Source organism: Falco biarmicus, chromosome 15 (genome assembly GCF_023638135.1).
Source record: "Falco biarmicus isolate bFalBia1 chromosome 15, bFalBia1.pri, whole genome shotgun sequence".
NCBI lineage: Eukaryota > Metazoa > Chordata > Aves > Falconiformes > Falconidae > Falco > Falco biarmicus.
The window spans coordinates 23636985-23654484 of record NC_079302.1 but is presented as its reverse complement, the minus strand read 5'-3'; the positions used below and the strand labels follow the sequence as shown (position 1 = coordinate 23654484).

The 17500-nt window shown below is 56.3% G+C and overlaps 1 protein-coding gene across 1 annotated transcript; it reads left to right on the top strand.

Annotated features, from left to right (window-relative positions):
- The first annotated feature begins 1124 nt into the window (after nucleotides 1-1124).
- Nucleotides 1125-17476, top strand: AARS1 (alanyl-tRNA synthetase 1). The gene is made up of 21 exons (XM_056360843.1): nucleotides 1125-1232; nucleotides 2301-2510; nucleotides 3190-3378; nucleotides 4012-4157; nucleotides 5253-5444; nucleotides 5883-6027; nucleotides 7318-7463; nucleotides 8030-8138; nucleotides 8236-8386; nucleotides 8766-8890; nucleotides 9518-9662; nucleotides 10305-10483; nucleotides 11016-11129; nucleotides 11889-12095; nucleotides 12766-12950; nucleotides 13379-13487; nucleotides 14201-14314; nucleotides 14599-14718; nucleotides 15222-15308; nucleotides 16746-16859; nucleotides 17211-17476. The coding sequence occupies exons 2-21, from the start codon at nucleotides 2367-2369 to the stop codon at nucleotides 17394-17396; spliced, it is 2907 nt and encodes a 968-aa protein (XP_056216818.1). The 5' UTR covers nucleotides 1125-1232; nucleotides 2301-2366; the 3' UTR covers nucleotides 17397-17476.
- Nucleotides 17477-17500: the final 24 nt, after the last annotated feature.

Sequence of the window (17500 nt, the reverse complement as noted above, 5' to 3'; positions counted from 1 at the left end):
CCAGGGACCCCCCAGTCTTCCGGGGCCCCCATTTCAATGCCTGACTGTCCTCACAGTGAATTCTTCTGCCCAAGTGGCACCTCCCCTGTGTGCTGTGCCTCTCGGCCTTGGGCCTGAATAGTGAATGCTGTACCACTTATCTAAAGGATGACATACCTATGTTTAGTTAAAAGTTGGGAAATGTCCAAGGACCCTTATTGCCACATGACAGATGCACAGACTGCTAAGTCCTTGGGTTGGTTATCTTTAGAAGTAGCATTTTGTCTTAAGATTCCTGTTGTACATGCAACATGGCGAAGATGGAGACTTTAAACATGGCCGCTGAGGAATAGAGTTTGCACAGAGACAACTCCTCAAGGACACTGTGCAGGCACGAGATACGTAAATGAATTCTCAGAATTGTAATGAATATGTAAACAATTTCTTGGAAAACTCATGAATAGGTATGAGTAGCTTGTATAAAGGGGGGACTGAAAAATCCCCTCGGGGTGCATGACTTTGGTGGAGCGATCCCCCACGCACCCTGCACCCTGCGCTGCCGAATAAAGATCACCTCCGCTCGCCTGCATACTGCTGACTGATTCTTCAAATCGGGCCGCATGCCCCTACGCCATCCACTGCCCAACTGCATGACCAGAGCACGTTCATCATGCAGTGACCCCCCCCACCGCACCTCCGAGCCGCGGCCTTGTCCCCTTAGACCCGCACAAAGGCTTTGCAGCCATTACGAACCCCAGCAGCGAAGCCCACCGGGCTTTGGCCGCCACTGCAGCAGCCACCTCATCCACCGCGCCCAGCCAGCTGCCCCGCACGCCCTCGGCCTCCTGCAGCCCCCTGCTCTCCCCACGCCCGTGAGCGGGGCCGTGCCAGCTGGCCTAAGGCCTTAGGCCACCGCGCCGCCCCGGTACCGGCAGCGAGAGGGGTGGAGCGCCTCGACAGCCCCTGCGCCGCCACCAGGCGCGCGCTCCTCAAATGGCGCCGCCCGGCGCAGCTTCAGCCCGGCCGCGTCACGTGGCCGACGTGCCCCGCCATTGCATCAGCCGGTGGGCGGCCCGCCCCCGAGGCCGGCCGCGAGGAGGAGGCGGGGATGACCCAGAGCGACGGCCGCGATAGCCAATGGGGAGCTGGTGCGCTGCGCTGCGGCGGGGGGCGGTGCGGTACGGTGCGGAGCGGAGCGGGCGCTGCGCTGCGGCGCGGCCGGCGGTGCGGAGCGACGGGTGGCGGCCGGGGAGGTACGGGGAGGGGGTGGGGGCCGGAGCCGGAGTGTGGCAGGGCCCGGCAGGGCCCCGCTGGCCTTCGGGGTTTGTCTCCTGTTCTGGCCCGGCCGGGTCCCCCGGGCCGAGGGGGAGCGGCCTGGCGGGGCAAGGGGCCCGGGGCGGGCAGCGGGGGGGGGGGGGGGGGGGGGGGGGGTGCGTGGCGGTGCCGCCGGGCTCCTGGCCTCCGCCGAGCTCCTGGCCTCCGCTGGGCCGGGGCGGGCTGCCTGGCCTCCGGCGCTGGGCGGGTCTCCGCGGGGCTGCCGACCCCCCGGGGCGCTTCGCACCGGGTGGTGTCGGGGCAGAGGCTCTGCGCTGCCCGGGAGACGCCGCTGCGCCGTGTCCTTCCCTCGTGGGGTCCCCTCCGCCCTCATGGGGTCCCCTCCTCCCTGGGGTCCCGTCTGTCCAGCGACCCGCTGGCCTTGGTTGTGTGAGGCCATGTCAGACGTCCCTCAGCACCAGAGCCGCTGGGAGCTTGTCCCCCGGGGTGACCGCCCCGCGCTCCGTTGGCAGGGGCCAGGCTGGATGTCCCCGTGAGGATGGGCAGGAGGTGCTCTCCTCCAGACTGTCACCCGCTCCCGGTGTCCGTAGGGCGATGTGGTTCCTCTCAGGAGAACGTTTCCAGCCATCCCTGGAGCTGACCCCGTGTTGAGCAGGGCAGGGTGGATGAGGTGACATTCAGAGGTCGTTCCCAAGCTTAACCACATTCTATGATCCTATGATTTAATCACTTTTAATGATTTTAGGACTTGGCAATCCCCCCTGCTCCCCATGTCCCCAGCAAGGCAAATACAACCTCTTACTAAGTTCAGCATCCAGGTGAACTCGGTGTTTTACACCCGCGTGTTTTCAAAGAGCAGGTAACTTGAGGTGGAGCTCTCGAGGTCTGGGGTTGAGCCAGCGCTGTTGGGGCAGACGGGTGGCTGAGCTGAGGTCTCAGTGAAAGCGCTCTGCCCAATGTGGGGAGACCCTGTCAGGAGACAGGGGCGTTCATCCTCATGCTCTTGCTTGAGCTGACAGCATGTAAGCACCTTGTTGTTTTTTCAGACTGCACCAAGGCCTTGCTGCTTTCCCTTCTGCCTGCTTTGGACAGCTGTGACTTGAAGCTTCGAGATGGAAGCTCTGCTAACAGCTAGTCAGATTCGTCAACGGTTTATTGACTTTTTCAAGGAAAACAAGCATACCTATGTGCACTCATCTTCTACAATCCCCCTGGACGACCCCACCCTGCTCTTTGCCAATGCTGGTATGAATCAGGTAGGATTCCCACTCTGGTACTGTGGTCCTTATGAACGTATCCTGTAGCAGTTGAAACCTGTGAAGCTGCTTGCAGAGCTGTTTGTGTGGAAAATTATTCTTGTTTTCTGCATCTTCCTTCTGGTCACAAAGAGGTGGTTGGTGTGTCTGCTGGAGCCCTCTGTGCTCTCACAAAATTGGTGAGAGCACTAGAAGACGTTCCTGTGTCTGCTGGGCTGACTGCGGCGATGCGAACACTGCCAGCCTCCCTTCCTTGACCCTTTGTACCACAGCTGGTCCTGGCACAAATGGCTAATGGCATCTTTGAGGAGTGGTTGAGGCTAAGCTGCTGAAAGGGCTCTGCTGGAGATCAGCAGACAGCTTTCACTGATTTTTTTTTTTATTTATTATTATTTTTTGTTTATCAGCTGGGAATCTGGCTACTTTCAGTCCCTTTGGAAGTCCTGGGGTTTGGTGAGCTCCAGGAACACATGCGTGTGTGGGAGTGCTGTTGTAGGCAGTGCTGCAGCCTCCTCACAGGCAGGATACAGCAGGCTTGTTGTTTCTGAAAGCTGCCCTGGTTGTCTCCAGGCTAGTGGTATCATGATGTAGACAACGTTTACTGCCTTGCTGTTGCTTGCAGTGTTTGAAAACAGTCTCTTAGTGCTTTTCTTGATTGCCCTTTTTTCTTTCCTTTCAGTTCAAACCCATCTTCCTCAATACCATCGACCCCTCACACCCGCTTGCTAAACTGAACAGGGCCACCAACACGCAGAAGTGCATCCGAGCAGGGGGCAAGCACAATGATCTGGATGACGTTGGGAAAGATGTCTACCACCACACCTTCTTTGAGATGTTGGGGTCCTGGTCCTTTGGGGATTATTTCAAGGTAAAACAGGCTAGGTGCAGCTCTGAATCTCTTGCACGAAATTACTCATCTCTATGAACTCAGCAGAACAATTGCCAAGAGGAAAGAGGGTATCTTGGCACGGAGTGGTTCCTAAGGTGCATGTGGCTCCTTTGGAATAAATGAGTTTGGAAGCTGACCCAGCCCTGCAGAAGGTTTTGAGATTACTTAAGGTTTACAAAGCTGATTATGTTAACTCTCTCAGTTTGGAGTCTTCAGGCAGAGGTTGTAGTGGCTGTCCTGGAGCTGTGGGGAGTTGTGTGTGCTGTGCAGCTATGATGGATGGACTTCATACAGGAGCGATTGTAAAATGATGTCCTCTCCCAAGCTTCTTGATAATGTAGCATTCAAAATCAGAAAGAGGATTTTAAGAATACAGAATAACAGCAGAATTAAAAGGCTTTTTTTGGGCCATAAACATGCCTGGCTGCATCTGGAAAGCCATAGGAGATGTTTCTTGTGCCCTGTTCACTGTATATTTCAGTTTGTCTCTTATGTCAGAAGTCTGAAAGTTTTTGGTGGTTTAGCTACTGATACCTACAGTAGCCAGTACTTTGCGTGCTGAAGAGAAGCTGTCTTTGCATTCATTTGCTGACCTCATCTTTCCTTCTGCAGGAACTTGCTTGTAAACTGGCACTGGACCTTCTCACCAAGGAGTTTGGCATCCCTGTGGAAAGACTCTATGTCACTTACTTTGGTGGAAATGAAGCTGCAGGACTGCAACCGGACCTGGAGTGCAAGCAGATATGGTTGAATTTAGGGTAAGGCCTTTAAACAGAGGGAGGTGCGTGTTTTGATGTGCAGTAGTCATTCAGAGAAAGGTGGCATATGTTATGTGGTGGAGCACATATAATGGCGGTTTTTAATAAAATTGAAATGTCGCACATAACGTTTGCAGGTGGTGGAGCTGCAAAACCAAAGGGAAGCACTGGTATAAGATAGACAATACTAGAGATTTCGTTTCACAATCTCTTGTGTAAGCTTAATTAGATAAGAAGTGCCACGCTGGGACAGATCAGTGGTCTGTCCAGCCCCGTGTGCTGCCTCTGTCAGCAGCTGAGAAGATGCTGTGCAGGGAAAGCAGGCAGGCCTGACTGTGGCCTGCGCTCTGTTTACCTCCTCCCCTCCCAGCATCCGCAGTCACTGGATTAAGTATGTTAGAGGGTCATCCATCTCTTCCCCTGAGCTTCTGTCTGGGGCCCTGCTCCTTTAGAGTGTGTCTACATTCTGTTTTGAACCCGTTGGGTTTTTCTAAATCTAAGTCGTAATCTCCTGCCCAGCCTTGTCCTCTCCAGATTGAAGAGTCCTCATCATTTCTGTATGCCCTTCCTAAGGCAGCTGTTCCACCCCTAGATAGGTTTAGTTGCCCTCCTCTATACATCTGCTACTTCTGCCTCACCCTCCTTGAGATGAGGAATTGTGAGCCATACTCAGCACTCAGGTTGTGCGTGGGCCAGAGCTTGATGTAGGAGTGAAATGATGCTTTTGGTCTTGTGGCTGTAACCCCCTCTGAAACCTGCCACGGACCCCGTGACACATCTCTGTACTGCGGGGCCAAATCTGTCTTGCATATATAAAGTCAGAGATTCCCCCTGTCGTCTTGGAGCAGCTTCGCTGAGGGGTTGTGCCGGCCTCTGCTGCCGCCTGGGACAAGTGCCAGGTGCCAGCGTTCACTTGGTCCTCCTCAGCAGGGATCCTGGGAGTCAGGCTGTTGGCTTGGTCTGTCTCAAAACTCTGACAATTCATCCCCTCAGCCGGGGAGTCAGTGAACTGGTGTTTCTCTGGTGTAGCCCATGACCTGGGAACGCTGGCCTTGCCATCAGCCTCTGGTGTTCAATAAGAGCTTCTTGTCACAGGCTGGCTGAGGGCAGGATTCTGCCTGGCAACATGAAGGACAACTTCTGGGAAATGGGAGACACTGGCCCCTGCGGCCCTTGCAGCGAGATCCACTATGACCGGATTGGGGACAGAGATGCTTCACACCTGGTCAATCAGGATGACCCCAACGTTCTGGAGATCTGGAACCTGGTGTTCATCCAGTTCAATAGGTGAGCCAGACCTGCTTCCCTCCCCAGGCTGCCCCAGCTCGGCACGGGATGTTGCTCAGACCGCGTACTCTCAGCTGCCCCTGGTTTGCTCACCATTCCCTCATCTCCATGAGCTGTGCACTTTGTGTTGCTGTGTCCCCTGACCCACCCGTACAGAAGAGCTCAGTCACACTGGCTTTGGGGATGTACTGGAAGTATTTTTTCAGTTCATCTACCAGGAGTTCAGCAGTGAATAAGTGCCATCCCGCTCTGGGTCTAAGTTGTCACTGAGGATCTTGCTAACTATATGTCGTCAGTGTTGTCCTTTGTGTGGCTTGTGTATGGGCCCGTGTTGTGAATCTGATGGAACAAAGTCTCGTGGAGATGAGGAGAGAGGTAGGGTTGCCCCTGCAGACCCTCTGTCCATAACAGTTCATCTTTCTTTTTGTGGCTGGGCAGGGAAGCTGATGGAACACTGAAGCCTCTTCCTAAGAAAAGTATCGATACTGGGATGGGCCTGGAGAGGCTGGTCTCTGTGCTGCAGAACAAGATGTCCAACTACGACACAGACCTTTTCCTTCCTTACTTTGAAGCCATCCAGAAGGTACAAACTGGGGAGTCTGGGTCTGGGCCTGACCCAGCTGCATCCCTTCCCTGAATCCCTGGGGAGACGCATGGGGCTGGTCGGACAGGGTGATTGTGTCTGCAGGTCTCTGCTTTCCCAGCTGCTGCAGGCTCTGTGCATTTGTACCGTGAGGGCAGAAGTGCAGGCTGGCACGGTAATCGCTGCCTTGGGCCACGTTTCTAGGGGAAAACACAGGGCAGTGAGCAGTGCAGCTTTCCCAGGTGTTTCTGTGAACTGTCCGGACGGCACACTCCTTGGTCCTCTCCCAAGTGGGAGATGCTCTGCAGTCCTGTATGGCCAAGTGCCATCTTTTTGCCACGTGGTAGAGAGCACGTGGTGCTGTTAAGCCAGAATCAGAGTTTGTCCTTCAGTCTCTCACCTGGAACATGCTGATCTGTAGAAGATCCCCTAGGAGGGGAGGTCTTTGCTGTAAACCATGACAGTCATTTGCAGAACTGGGGGTGGACCACATTACCAGTGCTGGGAGCTCTGTGTGCCTCTGTGTGCAAGTCCAAGCTGTTGTGGTTTTTTTTTTTTTTCTCTCTCTATGGAAGAGATAGAGCTTCCTGGCTGCAGATCGTGCTGGAAAAAATGCAGGGAGGAGAGCCTAGGCTCATGCTGCCTCTGAGGAATGAGGTGCAGAGCTCCAGAGTTGGAATTGGAGGGCTGCCTTCCTTTGGTGTTGAAGCCACTGGCTAGACACAGCCGATGTGTCCTTGCCTCCCTTCCTGCCATGTGCTGGGAGCCTGGCTGTAGGGGCTGTGCCCATGGTGTGAGGTTTGCACCACTTGTAAGCACTGCTTTGTTACAGCAGTTACCTTTCCCTTGAGCATGGATAAAAACAGGCCATGAGAGGGAAGCTGGGACTGTCTCCCATGTGATAGAATTTGAAAGGTTTCTTGGCTGGGTGGGTTATGCAAGGCTGAGACCTTGAGCCAGTGTGCAAAACAGATGATTTCCCTGCATTCTGTCCTCCTCCCTCTTTCTTCTGCCCTGGGCTTTTAATGTTGGGATAAATTGGCTTTTCTTCCCTCTGGTGTTGGAGATCCTTTGGCCCCAGAAACATGGGCAGTCAGAGAGGAGCCTCACAGCTCTCCACCTTCCCTGGCTTCAGTGAGTCACCTCTTCTCAGGAGGAGTGTGCCTCCTCTGGCTGCAGGCAGCAGGATGGGGTTGGCGTCCAATGTGCTTCCCTGTTGTTCTGCCATGTTGCGGGTCCCCACTGTCCATAATTGTCCCCTTTGCCCACCACCTTCTCCTCTCTGCGCAGGGCACAGGTGCCAGGCCGTACATGGGGCAGGTCGGTGCCGAGGACGCTGACGGTATAGACATGGCGTACCGTGTGCTGGCTGACCATGCCCGGACCATCACGCTGGCCCTCGCTGATGGGGGCAGACCTGACAACACGGGCAGAGGGTAAGGAGGGAGCTGCTGCAAGGCTGCCTCTCCCATTCTCTTCGGCACAGCTTCCCTGGGGGGACTGGGATCTCATGGGTCTCTGAGATGTCTTTGAATTTGTCATCGAAGCAGTGAGTACCAGAGGGTTTGCTCAGTATATTTGACGCTTGAATCCCTGTAGCAAGCTCTGCCCAAAGGGCCAAGGCACGCAGGTCTGAGGGTTGGTGTGAGCACCAGTCTGGCTCAGCACCCCCAGAAAGGATCGCTGTGGGCCAACAGGCATGAAACCATGGTTAGTGCAGTGCTGCTGTCAAGAAAGCCATGAAGTTTGGGCTGGGGGGCTGTGCTGTGGGTGCTGCTGGACTCACAGGACTGACTCTTAATCACATGGTAGGTCAGGGTCATGGAGCTGGGGCCTGGCACCTCAGCTCTGGCTTCCTGCCGCTGTGAGCAGCGACTTGAGAGAAGATGTGGGGAGAGAACCCTGTGTCCTTGGTCCTGGGGGTGGTGGTGCTGCCAGGTTGATGCTGGTGGATCCCCTGAGAACACGAGGGGGATGCATGATGGGCTCTGCTATTCCCTAGGTATGTGCTAAGGCGGATTCTCCGACGGGCTGTGCGCTACTCCCATGAGAAGCTCAATGCCCCTAAGGGCTTCTTTGCTACTCTGGTTGATGTGGTGGTGCAGTCACTGGTAGGTTCTTCCCCTGCTCCACTGTATCTGCCAAAGCCTTCTGCTGCTGAATTGTGCAGATCTCCGTGCTGAAGGACTAATCCTTTTGGATCTGTAGGGAGATGCCTTTCCTGAGCTGAAGAAGGACCCGGATATGGTGAAGGACATTATCAATGAAGAAGAGGATCAGTTCCTGAAAACACTCAGCAGAGGACGTCGCATCCTGGACAGGAAGATCCAGAGCCTGGGGGACAGTAAAACCATCCCTGGTGAGGCTGTGACTTCTGTCTCGGTGCACCAAAAGGCATTTATTATCTGGGACTGAGTTAGGACTCAGCTGGGCTGCGAGCTGAGAAACAATGGAAGGTAGAGGGGGGAAAGAGTTGGAGCCAAAAGATCATTGCTCAGAGCTGGGCCACCCATCTCTCCTCTGGCCTGTGTTCACTTGCTCAGGTTCCTGAGCTGCCCAGACACAACGTGACTGTGTGATCTCTGCTGCGTCAGAGAGGAGCCTCTTAGCTGCTCGTGTTTACCAGAGCTGTTCGCTGTAGTGCCGAGCCAGCTGGTGGGACGGAGCTGGCTGGAGAGCAGGGAAGGAGCAGCACCTCATGGAACAGGGGTGCTGACCACTCTGTTTTTTCTCTGAAGGCGATACTGCCTGGCTGCTGTATGACACCTACGGTTTTCCTGCGGATCTCACTGCGCTGATTGCAGAGGAGAAAGGCCTTGTTGTGGACATGGAGGGCTTTGAGGAAGAGCGGAAAAATGCGCAGGTAGGTAACAGCTCCAGCGGGAGCTGGTCTACAAGTGGGCAGGGAGGGTGTCCAGCCTTGTTTGCAGTCATGGGTCTGTTCCTTTCTTACCGGGTCTGCTCATACCTTGCATGTCCTGGCGCCCTGTGGGAAAGGCCAGGGCACTGCAGTTGTTGTGGGACGTGTCATTTCTGTGCAGCTGGGGCTGGTTTTGCTCACTAGTACTGCGAGGCCCAGAGCCTCGAGCTCAGCCTTCAGAATTAGGGGAGTTCTGGGAGCACTTCCCCACTGCTCCATTCCGGACAGGGAAGCTCAGGACCGCAGTGTCCGAGCAGGCCTGCGGCTTGGGTGCCTCTTCTCCCAACACATCAGCGGCAGCGGCAGGGAGTGACATCAACGGGCTGTCTGGGTACTTGCCTCGCCCTCGCTGGGCTCTGGCTCACTTTGTCTGCATGCTGGTGGTGCTGGAACAGCCCGCTCTGAAGCCAGAAAAGATGGGAGCACTCCAGCTACTGGCACACAGCTTCCCCAAGAGCTCCGCAGTTTAGAGCTTTGCCCAGAGATGCGAGTGAGGTGTCCAGTTAGGCTGCTGTGCGTGGGCCCGTGCTGAGGTGGGATTTCTTAAACTCTGGTGTTTGTCACTGGCAGCTCAAATCCCAGGGCAAGGGTGCTGGAGGGGAGGACCTGCTCATGCTGGACATCTATGCCATTGAAGAGCTGAGGGCCCGAGGGCTGGAGGTGACTGATGACTCGCCAAAATACAGCTACTCTTCAGATCCAAGCGGTACCTATGGTATGAAAAAAACTTCTCAGAATCATCCTCTGCTGCCAAACCTTTCCTGCCGTGTACCTCGACGAGATCCCCTCTGGGCTCATCTTTCGTGGGACATGGAGGCGGGAGTGGAGACAGGCTTGTTACAAATCAAGCACGGCAAGAGAAGGGCAGATAGTTCGGGGGCTGCTGTACTGCTCAGGTCCCTTGTTGCCAACTTAAGGGGATTCCTGTTCCCTGCAGCTTTGTGTCACCTATGTCTGTGTTTCTCAGCTGCTTCTTTGCCAGTGCCGCAGGAGACTTCTTCAGTTTCTGTTTGATTTGTTAGAGGGTCCTTGGCTCACTTGCTCTGGCTCTTCCTGCTAATTTTTTGATTTGGTGGAGATTCAGGAGGCCCCAGGCTTGTAGCCATGTGTGCTGCTGACTTTTACTGCATAGTTGTGGAAAGAGTGACAGTTCCTGCCTTAGAAAACACAGAATGAAATTCCCTCTTATCCAGCTAACTGTTGCCCTGGTTCCTTCTCCTTACCCCCTGCAAATGTGGTAGCTGCCATAAACTCCTGTAGTAGCTGGGAGGTCGTTGCTCACTCTGAAGTTCTGCTCCTGTACGGTGCCTGCAAGGTTTTCCTATCTTACTGACGCTGTGTGTTGTCCTGGTGACAGATTTTGGGAGCCTCGTGGCCACAGTGAAAGCCATCCGCAGGGAGAAGAAGTTTGTGGAGGAGGTATCCACTGGCCAGGAGTGTGGGATAGTGCTGGACCGGACCTGCTTCTATGCCGAGCAGGGTGGGCAGATCTATGACGAGGGCTACATGGTCAAGGATGACGACGGAAGGGAGGATGTGAGTGGGCCTGAGAGCCTTTTGCTGGACTCAGCCTGACCCAGGGCCTGGGCAGAGGAGGAGAAGGGGCCAAGCAAGCTCTAGCAGTTTCCTGCCCATGGCTGGTGTCAGGCATTGTGTGGGTTTCCTTTTTGGGGTGCAGCACGGCACAGATGTGGTAGAGTTTTCTTCCCCTTGCTTCTGGGGGAACTGAACTCTGTGCTGCAGCATCAGGCTGTTGCCAGAATGTGGGTGCCTGCAGTGGTGGTGGTGGAATTGTTGTGCAGGACGGTGCTTTGGAGCTGTGATGGGGAGTTGCGGTGGCGAGCTCCTTCGGCTCTGCTGTGCCCCGTATCTGTGCCCCATCTTCACTCGCTTCTCTGCTTGGGCAGCCATGTGCTGTGCCGGGGGACACTCAGCTTTCTCCTATCACACGCAGCAGTCTGGATCTCAGCTGAGACCTTTCCAGTTGCAGCTCAGACCTCTGGCTGGACTGTCAGCCTCCCCTTGGCCTCTCGCCTTGCTCACTAGGTGCATTTCCCTCTTCGTACAGAAAACGGAATTCACGGTGAAGAACGTGCAGGTCCGAGGAGGCTACGTGCTTCACATGGGAACTCTGTATGGAAGCTTGAAAGTAGGAGACCAGGTCCACCTGTCTATTGATGAGGTGAGTTAAGACATGGTGTCACAGCACGTGGCCTCATCTCTTTTCCTTGGTTTGCCTCTCTTCATCAGTGCCGCTCTGGGGGCTGGCTCTCCCTGCAGCACACAATCCAGGCAAGCACTGTGGCCTTCCCAGGTTGGCTGACCCAAGGCCTCTCCCGCTTGGCGCCTGGCTTTCTCCTACCATGAGGCAGACAGTGCCTGGCTGGCTCAGAGCCGTGCTCGCCGGGTTTTGATGATCGGCAGTAGAAACATGTTTTGGGTTACAACTGGGAGGTGGAACATGTATGGTGCCCCACTGTCTGCTGGATGCCAGCAGAGAAGCCGGGCTGTTGGCCCCGCTCCAGACATGGGTTCTGTGGGCTCAGCCTGCAGAGTGAGTCCTGGCTTGATCCTAGCCTGCAAAATGCATTTCCCTTCCCTATAGAGGCAGCACCTTGGAGCAAGAGGGAAGGCTTCCACCTTGCAGTGCTTTTCCCTGCCAAGGGGCAGAGATCAGCGTCTGTGACCTGGTTTGTCCCTGGCCTCTCTCCAGGCAGGCCCAACAAGGGGACTGCCAGGGAAAATCCATGTACAAATCTGGTGGGGAGTGTCTTACTCCCTTAGCTGAGGCTCCCAGGCAGCGAGTGTAACAAGTGCTTCCTAGTCTTCTGAGCTAGTTCAGGTTCCTGTTGGAGCAGTGCCTTAACCTCCACTTCTGCTGCTGGAGGTGACCTTGGCTTCACAGCATGGGACCCCGTCTAACAGTGGCTTCCTCCATCAGACAAGGCGGAGGCCGGTCATGAGCAACCACACGGCCACCCACATCCTCAACTTCGCCTTGCGCTCAGTGCTGGGGGAAGCTGACCAGAGAGGATCGCTGGTCGCGCCAGACAGGCTGCGGTTTGACTTCACGGCCAAGGGGGCTTTGTCCACCCAGGAAATCAAGAAAGTCGAAGGGATCGCCAACCAGATGGTTGAGGAGGCAAAGGTGGGTATGGCTGCCGGGTTGGATATACTCGGGAGAAAAATACCTGGAGCCTTCTGGATGATCTCAGATGCTGGGGGTTTGGCCCAGCAGGAGTCTTCTGAGCTGCTGATGCAGTGCTGTGCACAGATTGGCATCCCCTTGGGGGAGTTTGAGTGGGACAGCTCCATGTAGGTTGCTCTGTTCGTTGGTACCAGGCCCTCTCTAGGACTGGAGTGTTTCCATGCCTGCTCTAGTGTTGCATTAGCTACAAGAGCTGAGAGGTTTGGCAGAGTAGTTTTGCAGGCCTGGCTGGATTTACCGCGTGTATGCCCAGTCACCCCAGCGGTGTGTCCTCAATGGTGAAAGAGTTGCTCTGCCTGGCACCAGCCCTGTGTCAGAACAGAGCCTGGAGCACCCTGTGCTCCACTCAGGTGTCAGCAGTTAGAAACCGTTTGAATGTACAGGAGCATGCAGCAACTCTAAGCAGGCAGTGGTGTCAGAAATTTTAAAGATAAGGGATCTGTCAGTGACTTTGGGACCCCTACAGCTCAACAAACCCCAGCTCAGGTGAGGCACAGAACTTCCCTCTTAGGATCTTTCAGAGGAAGTCAGGATTCCCTGGAAATGTGGGCCCTTGCTCACAGCTGATGGGGACCGGCTTTGGCCTGCATCCCTTCCTTGTCGCCTGCAGACCGTGTACGCCAAGGACTGCCCTCTCGCAGCAGCCAAAGCTATCCAGGGACTGCGGGCAGTTTTTGACGAGACCTACCCTGATCCTGTCCGTGTGGTCTCGATTGGCATCCCTGTGGAGGAGCTGCTGGCCGACCCCTCTGGCCCCGCGGGCTCCATCACATCTATTGAGTTCTGCGGAGGGACGTGAGTATCTGGAGAGGCTGAGGAAGGTGGCAGGGTGGCTGGGAAGGAGTCCCTGCAGAGCCCGAGCTCTGTTGAGAGTGCTGTGGGTGTATGCTGGGCACAGCCAGGGTAGAGCTGGAGGTGGTGGTGATGATGTGCCTTTGCATTCCCGGTCCTGAGTCGCTCTGTGTTTAAAATCAGCCTTTGCAGGCAGGGAAAGCTGCCTGTATGCTGTCCCTGCCTGCTGATGGTGCTGGGAACATAGCCTTGGCCACCCTTGCCTCACTCATATGCTTTTAGCGGCTAGGTTGGGTTTTCTGCCTGTCCCCATGCTTGCTGCATCTCCCTGGCAGGGTGTTTTTTTTTTGTTTCCATGCTGATTCCTGCTGAGATGAGAGGTGGACTTCTAACTCTGTCTTATTGTGGGTCTTTCTGGGTTCTTTACAAAGGCACTTGCAGAACTCCAGCCATGCTGGCCCCTTTGTGATTGTTTCAGAAGAAGCAATTGCTAAAGGCATCCGGAGGATAGTTGCAGTCACTGGGGCCGAAGCTCGGAAGGTAAGGGGAGGCAGGAGAGATCCTCTGTGAAATCCCATATATTAACACTGTGTGAAGGTTAATTTGGTTCAAACTTGCCCAATATCCCTGTTGGGATGCTGAGCACCAGGGAAAATCGGCATGAGTGTCTGAGGGGCTCATGGAGAAGGATGCTGCTGTTAGCAGAGGCGGTGCTGGAGGCCCCGGCTGTGCTGCAGTCAAAGGAGAGAGCAGGGAAGGGAAGTCTCAGCTGCAGCTGCTGCGTCAGTGTGGCAGAAGGGCCTGGGGTGGGCCTGCGAGGTGGCTGCAGGGTTGGCTCTGGTGGCCCTGCAGAGTGGGCTGCGAGTCTGTAGCTCTCAGCAGCCGGCAAGATTGGCAGGAGAGCTGCAAGGTCTGAGAATCCATCCGGTTGTCTGCTGCAGGAGGCAGGTGACTTTGGTCCTGGGCCAGCTTGGGCTGGTGCTTCCCGGAGTGGGAGAAAGGGGTCTGGTGGGGGAGATGGTTGACAGAAGGATCTTGACCTTCCTTCTGTCAAAGAAGAGTCCTGAGGCCTGTCTGCCAGCATCACACCCCGGTTCTGGTCAAGTGCCGCCTGCTTTGCCTCTGCTGCTTCCTGAGGAGTCACTGAGCTCCGTCCTGGGGCTGCAGCTTTCCTCGCCCCTTCTCACGCGGGTGGCCGAGAGCCTGGCCCGCTCATCTCCCTGCCTGACTTAACTGTGATGGTGTTCTGCCAGGCCCTCCGGAAAGTGGACAGCCTTGGGAAACTGCTGTCAGCCCTGGAGGCCAAGGTGAAGGTTCAGACAGCTCCCAACAAGGACGTGCAGAAGGAGATCATGGACCTCAGTGAGGTGAGGCTGGTAGCAGTGCTCTGTCCCCAAGTGAACGGGACCTCAATTGCCAGTGTTGTCTGGTAAGAATGAGGCCCAAGTGCAGGTTCCTGCTCCTGCCCAAGCAGCCCTGCATCCTGTGGGTGCTGGAGCTGGCACCTAGTGCCTGAGGCTGTTGGTGCTGGGAGAGGAGAGCAGCTTACTGGGCTCTGCCAGTTGAGGCACATGAGGTTCACAAGTGTGGTGCAGCATCTCCTGCTGTGGTCAGCAGTACCTTTAACCCTCTGCCTACTCCTGTTTTGCAGACACTAGCCACTGCTGTCATCCCACAGTGGCAAAAAGATGAACTGAGAGAGGCTGTTAAAGCACTGAAGAAAATCATGGATGACCTGGACCGAGCAAGCAAAGCTGACATCCAGAAACGAGTGAGCCCCGGTTGGGAATAAAGGACAGTATGGGAGGGCTGTGGGGGACTCCCTGGGGAGCTCCACTTGTGTCCAGCATGCAAGGGAGCTGAGCTGTGGGGATGGCCTTCATGCTGTTTGGCCTTCCAGCCTCCCCTGCTCCCTCCTGGGGCATGGCTACCTCCACATCTGTTCCCTGGCTTGAAGCGCTGGCAGCGTGTCTCAGAAGTTGGGGTGCCTCTGCCCTAATGGTGCCTCTGGGTGTCGGCTTCTTCCTCCTGGATCCCATTGGATTTTCCTGGAAGAGGACTCACACACAGCACTGCTGCTGCCTCGCTGGCCACACGTACCCACTTGCCAATACATTTTGTTCTGGCTCTGCAGCGTGAGGCCACTCTAGGCTGGGCTGTGGGTGTGCTTGGGCACCTTGGGGGCCTCTGTACCTGCAGGGAAGCTCTGCCTGGGTGGTTCTTGTGTCCAAACGTAATGTATGCGCTCTAGCATCTGACCACTGTTGTCCTCAGGTGCTGGAGAAGACCAAGCAAGTCATTGAGAGTCACCCTAACCAGCCATTGGTCATCATGGAAATGGAGAATGGAGCCTCAGCAAAGGTACGGGAAGGTCTGGTCTCTCCTCAGCAACCTGCCTTGTGCCTGAGGAGCAGCTAGGTGGTCTCTGTTCACTCGGGGAGGCAGCGCTGTGTTACAGAGTGGTCTCACTTGCTACCTGCCAGCCCAGAGAAGTGGCTAGTAAAGAGGGGGAGGACCACTGGGATGCCCCCCCCCCCCCCCCCCATGTCCCACCTGGATTAACACATGGGTCTGCAGGGGAGGCTGGGGTCTTGATCATTTGCTGAGCTTCCAGACCCAGTGGCAGATGGGGGACCCCGATAGAAATCACATTGTGTCCAGGTGAGACCGATCCAGCAGCTGTCATGACACTAAAGTGCAGGCTTAAGGAGCTCTGAAGAGCCACCAGGCCACAGTGGCTGTTACGCTTGTGGGCGTTGCAGATCAGCTCTGGGAACGGTGTCCTGGGCTGAGTGTGTGGAGAGGGTTGGAGAGCTGCTCCCCAGCTTCTGGGCGCTGCGTGCTGCAGCAGGTTCAAGTTCTCCAGCCAGGGCTGAAGCTGCTCCTTCCCGCCTCCGTGAAGAGGTTCAGTTTCTTTCTGAGCGATTTCTGTTGTGAACAAAAGCTCCCTGTGTGCACTGTGCCACAGTGCTGAGCCCAGCAAGTGCCAGGCAGTGGAGGCCAACGGTGCCCTGAAGTTGGACTGCTCTGCTTGTAATGCTCTATTTAAATTTCCATCTCGGGAGTCTTGGAGCTGATGCTGTCTACAGACGCCTGCCTGCTCTCTGTGGCCATCCCCATGTCCATGATGCCAGCGGTGGGTGCTGATGCAGCATTCTTCCTGGAGGAAAAGTACATCCCAGGGGATGGTGGTGCTGGCAGCCCAAGGAGCTATGCTTCCCCTATCTTAATAGACCAGCACTGCTGCTCGCTGGAAAGCCCACTCCTGCGAGCTCTGTGCCACATCGTGCTGTCTGTGCGAGCGAAGGATAATGGTCTCCTTGGGAATAACAGGACGCGTGGCAGTCTCCCTGGTTTCTACAGTGTGTCTGCTGTGTCTGATAACCCTTGCAGCTTCTTCACGCTGCATTTGAGTCCTCCTGACTCACTGTAGAACAGCCGCTCCCTCCTGCTGGGAGCTCACATGGCACAGCAGAGCGTTTTCCCCTCCAGCCATTACACCCAGGGAAAGGTTCACTTGCTTTGGTGCTAATTCAGCCAGTTCCTGGATAATGGAAGGTGGGGAAATAAAATAGCTCCTGCTGCAGCTGTGAGGGGTCACAGCCAGGGCTTGTGTCCTCTGCCATGGCTTCTGCACAGCCAGGAGTGTGGAGGTGGCTTGTGTTTGGGGGAGTACTGCAGGGTGCTGCTGGCTGGTTTAACAAAAGTCCAGATTCCCGAGGTCCCAGTGGGGGCGGGAGCCAGGCTGGCTGCGAGCACCGGGGCAGGTGTGCTGCCATGATGTTTGTCCTCCTGCAGGCCCTGAATGAGTCTCTGAAGCTCTTCAAGGCTCACTCCCCCCAGACTGCCACCATGCTCTTCGCTGTGGATAAGGAAGCTGGCAGAATCACCTGCCTGTGCCAGGTGCCCCAGGTACGGCCGCCGGGACTCGCCCGCTGTTCCCCAGCCGTGGTGGGGGGCTGCAGCCCCCGGGCAGTGACAAACACCACGCGGCTGGAACTCCCGTGGGTTTGGCAGGAGCTGCAGCCCTTACGCTTGGGGTTGTCCTCAGGCTGCAGAGGAGGGGGGAGAGGCGTTGTGCTCCGTGACTGGGGAAGAGCCAGGAGTTAACACGGTTGTGGGCAGGGGGCTGTGGCTTGGCTCTTCGCCAGGGGCTGCACCTGGAAGAGTTTTGCCCTGTTGGGTGCTGCCCACGGCCCCTCTTCCCTCGCCGCTGGCTGGGCCGAGGTCGAGCTCCCTCCTTGTTTCTCTCTCCCCGCGCAGGAGGCTGCGGCCAGGGGCCTGAAGGCCAGCCGGTGGGTGCAGGAGGTGTCGGGGCTGATGGACGGCAAAGGCGGCGGCAAGGACGGCGCTGCGCAGGCGACGGGCCGGAACGTGGGCTGCTTGCCCCAGGCGCTGCGGGTGGCCGCGGACTTCGCCCGGCTGCGGCTGGGCGAGCTGGAGAACTGACGGTGGGGGGTTCCCGAGGCCCCCCGTCTGCCCCTGGGGCCCCCGCCGGGCGGCCCGTGAATAAAGGCTGCTGCCCTGCGCGCTGCCTCGGCTCTCTGCGGGGC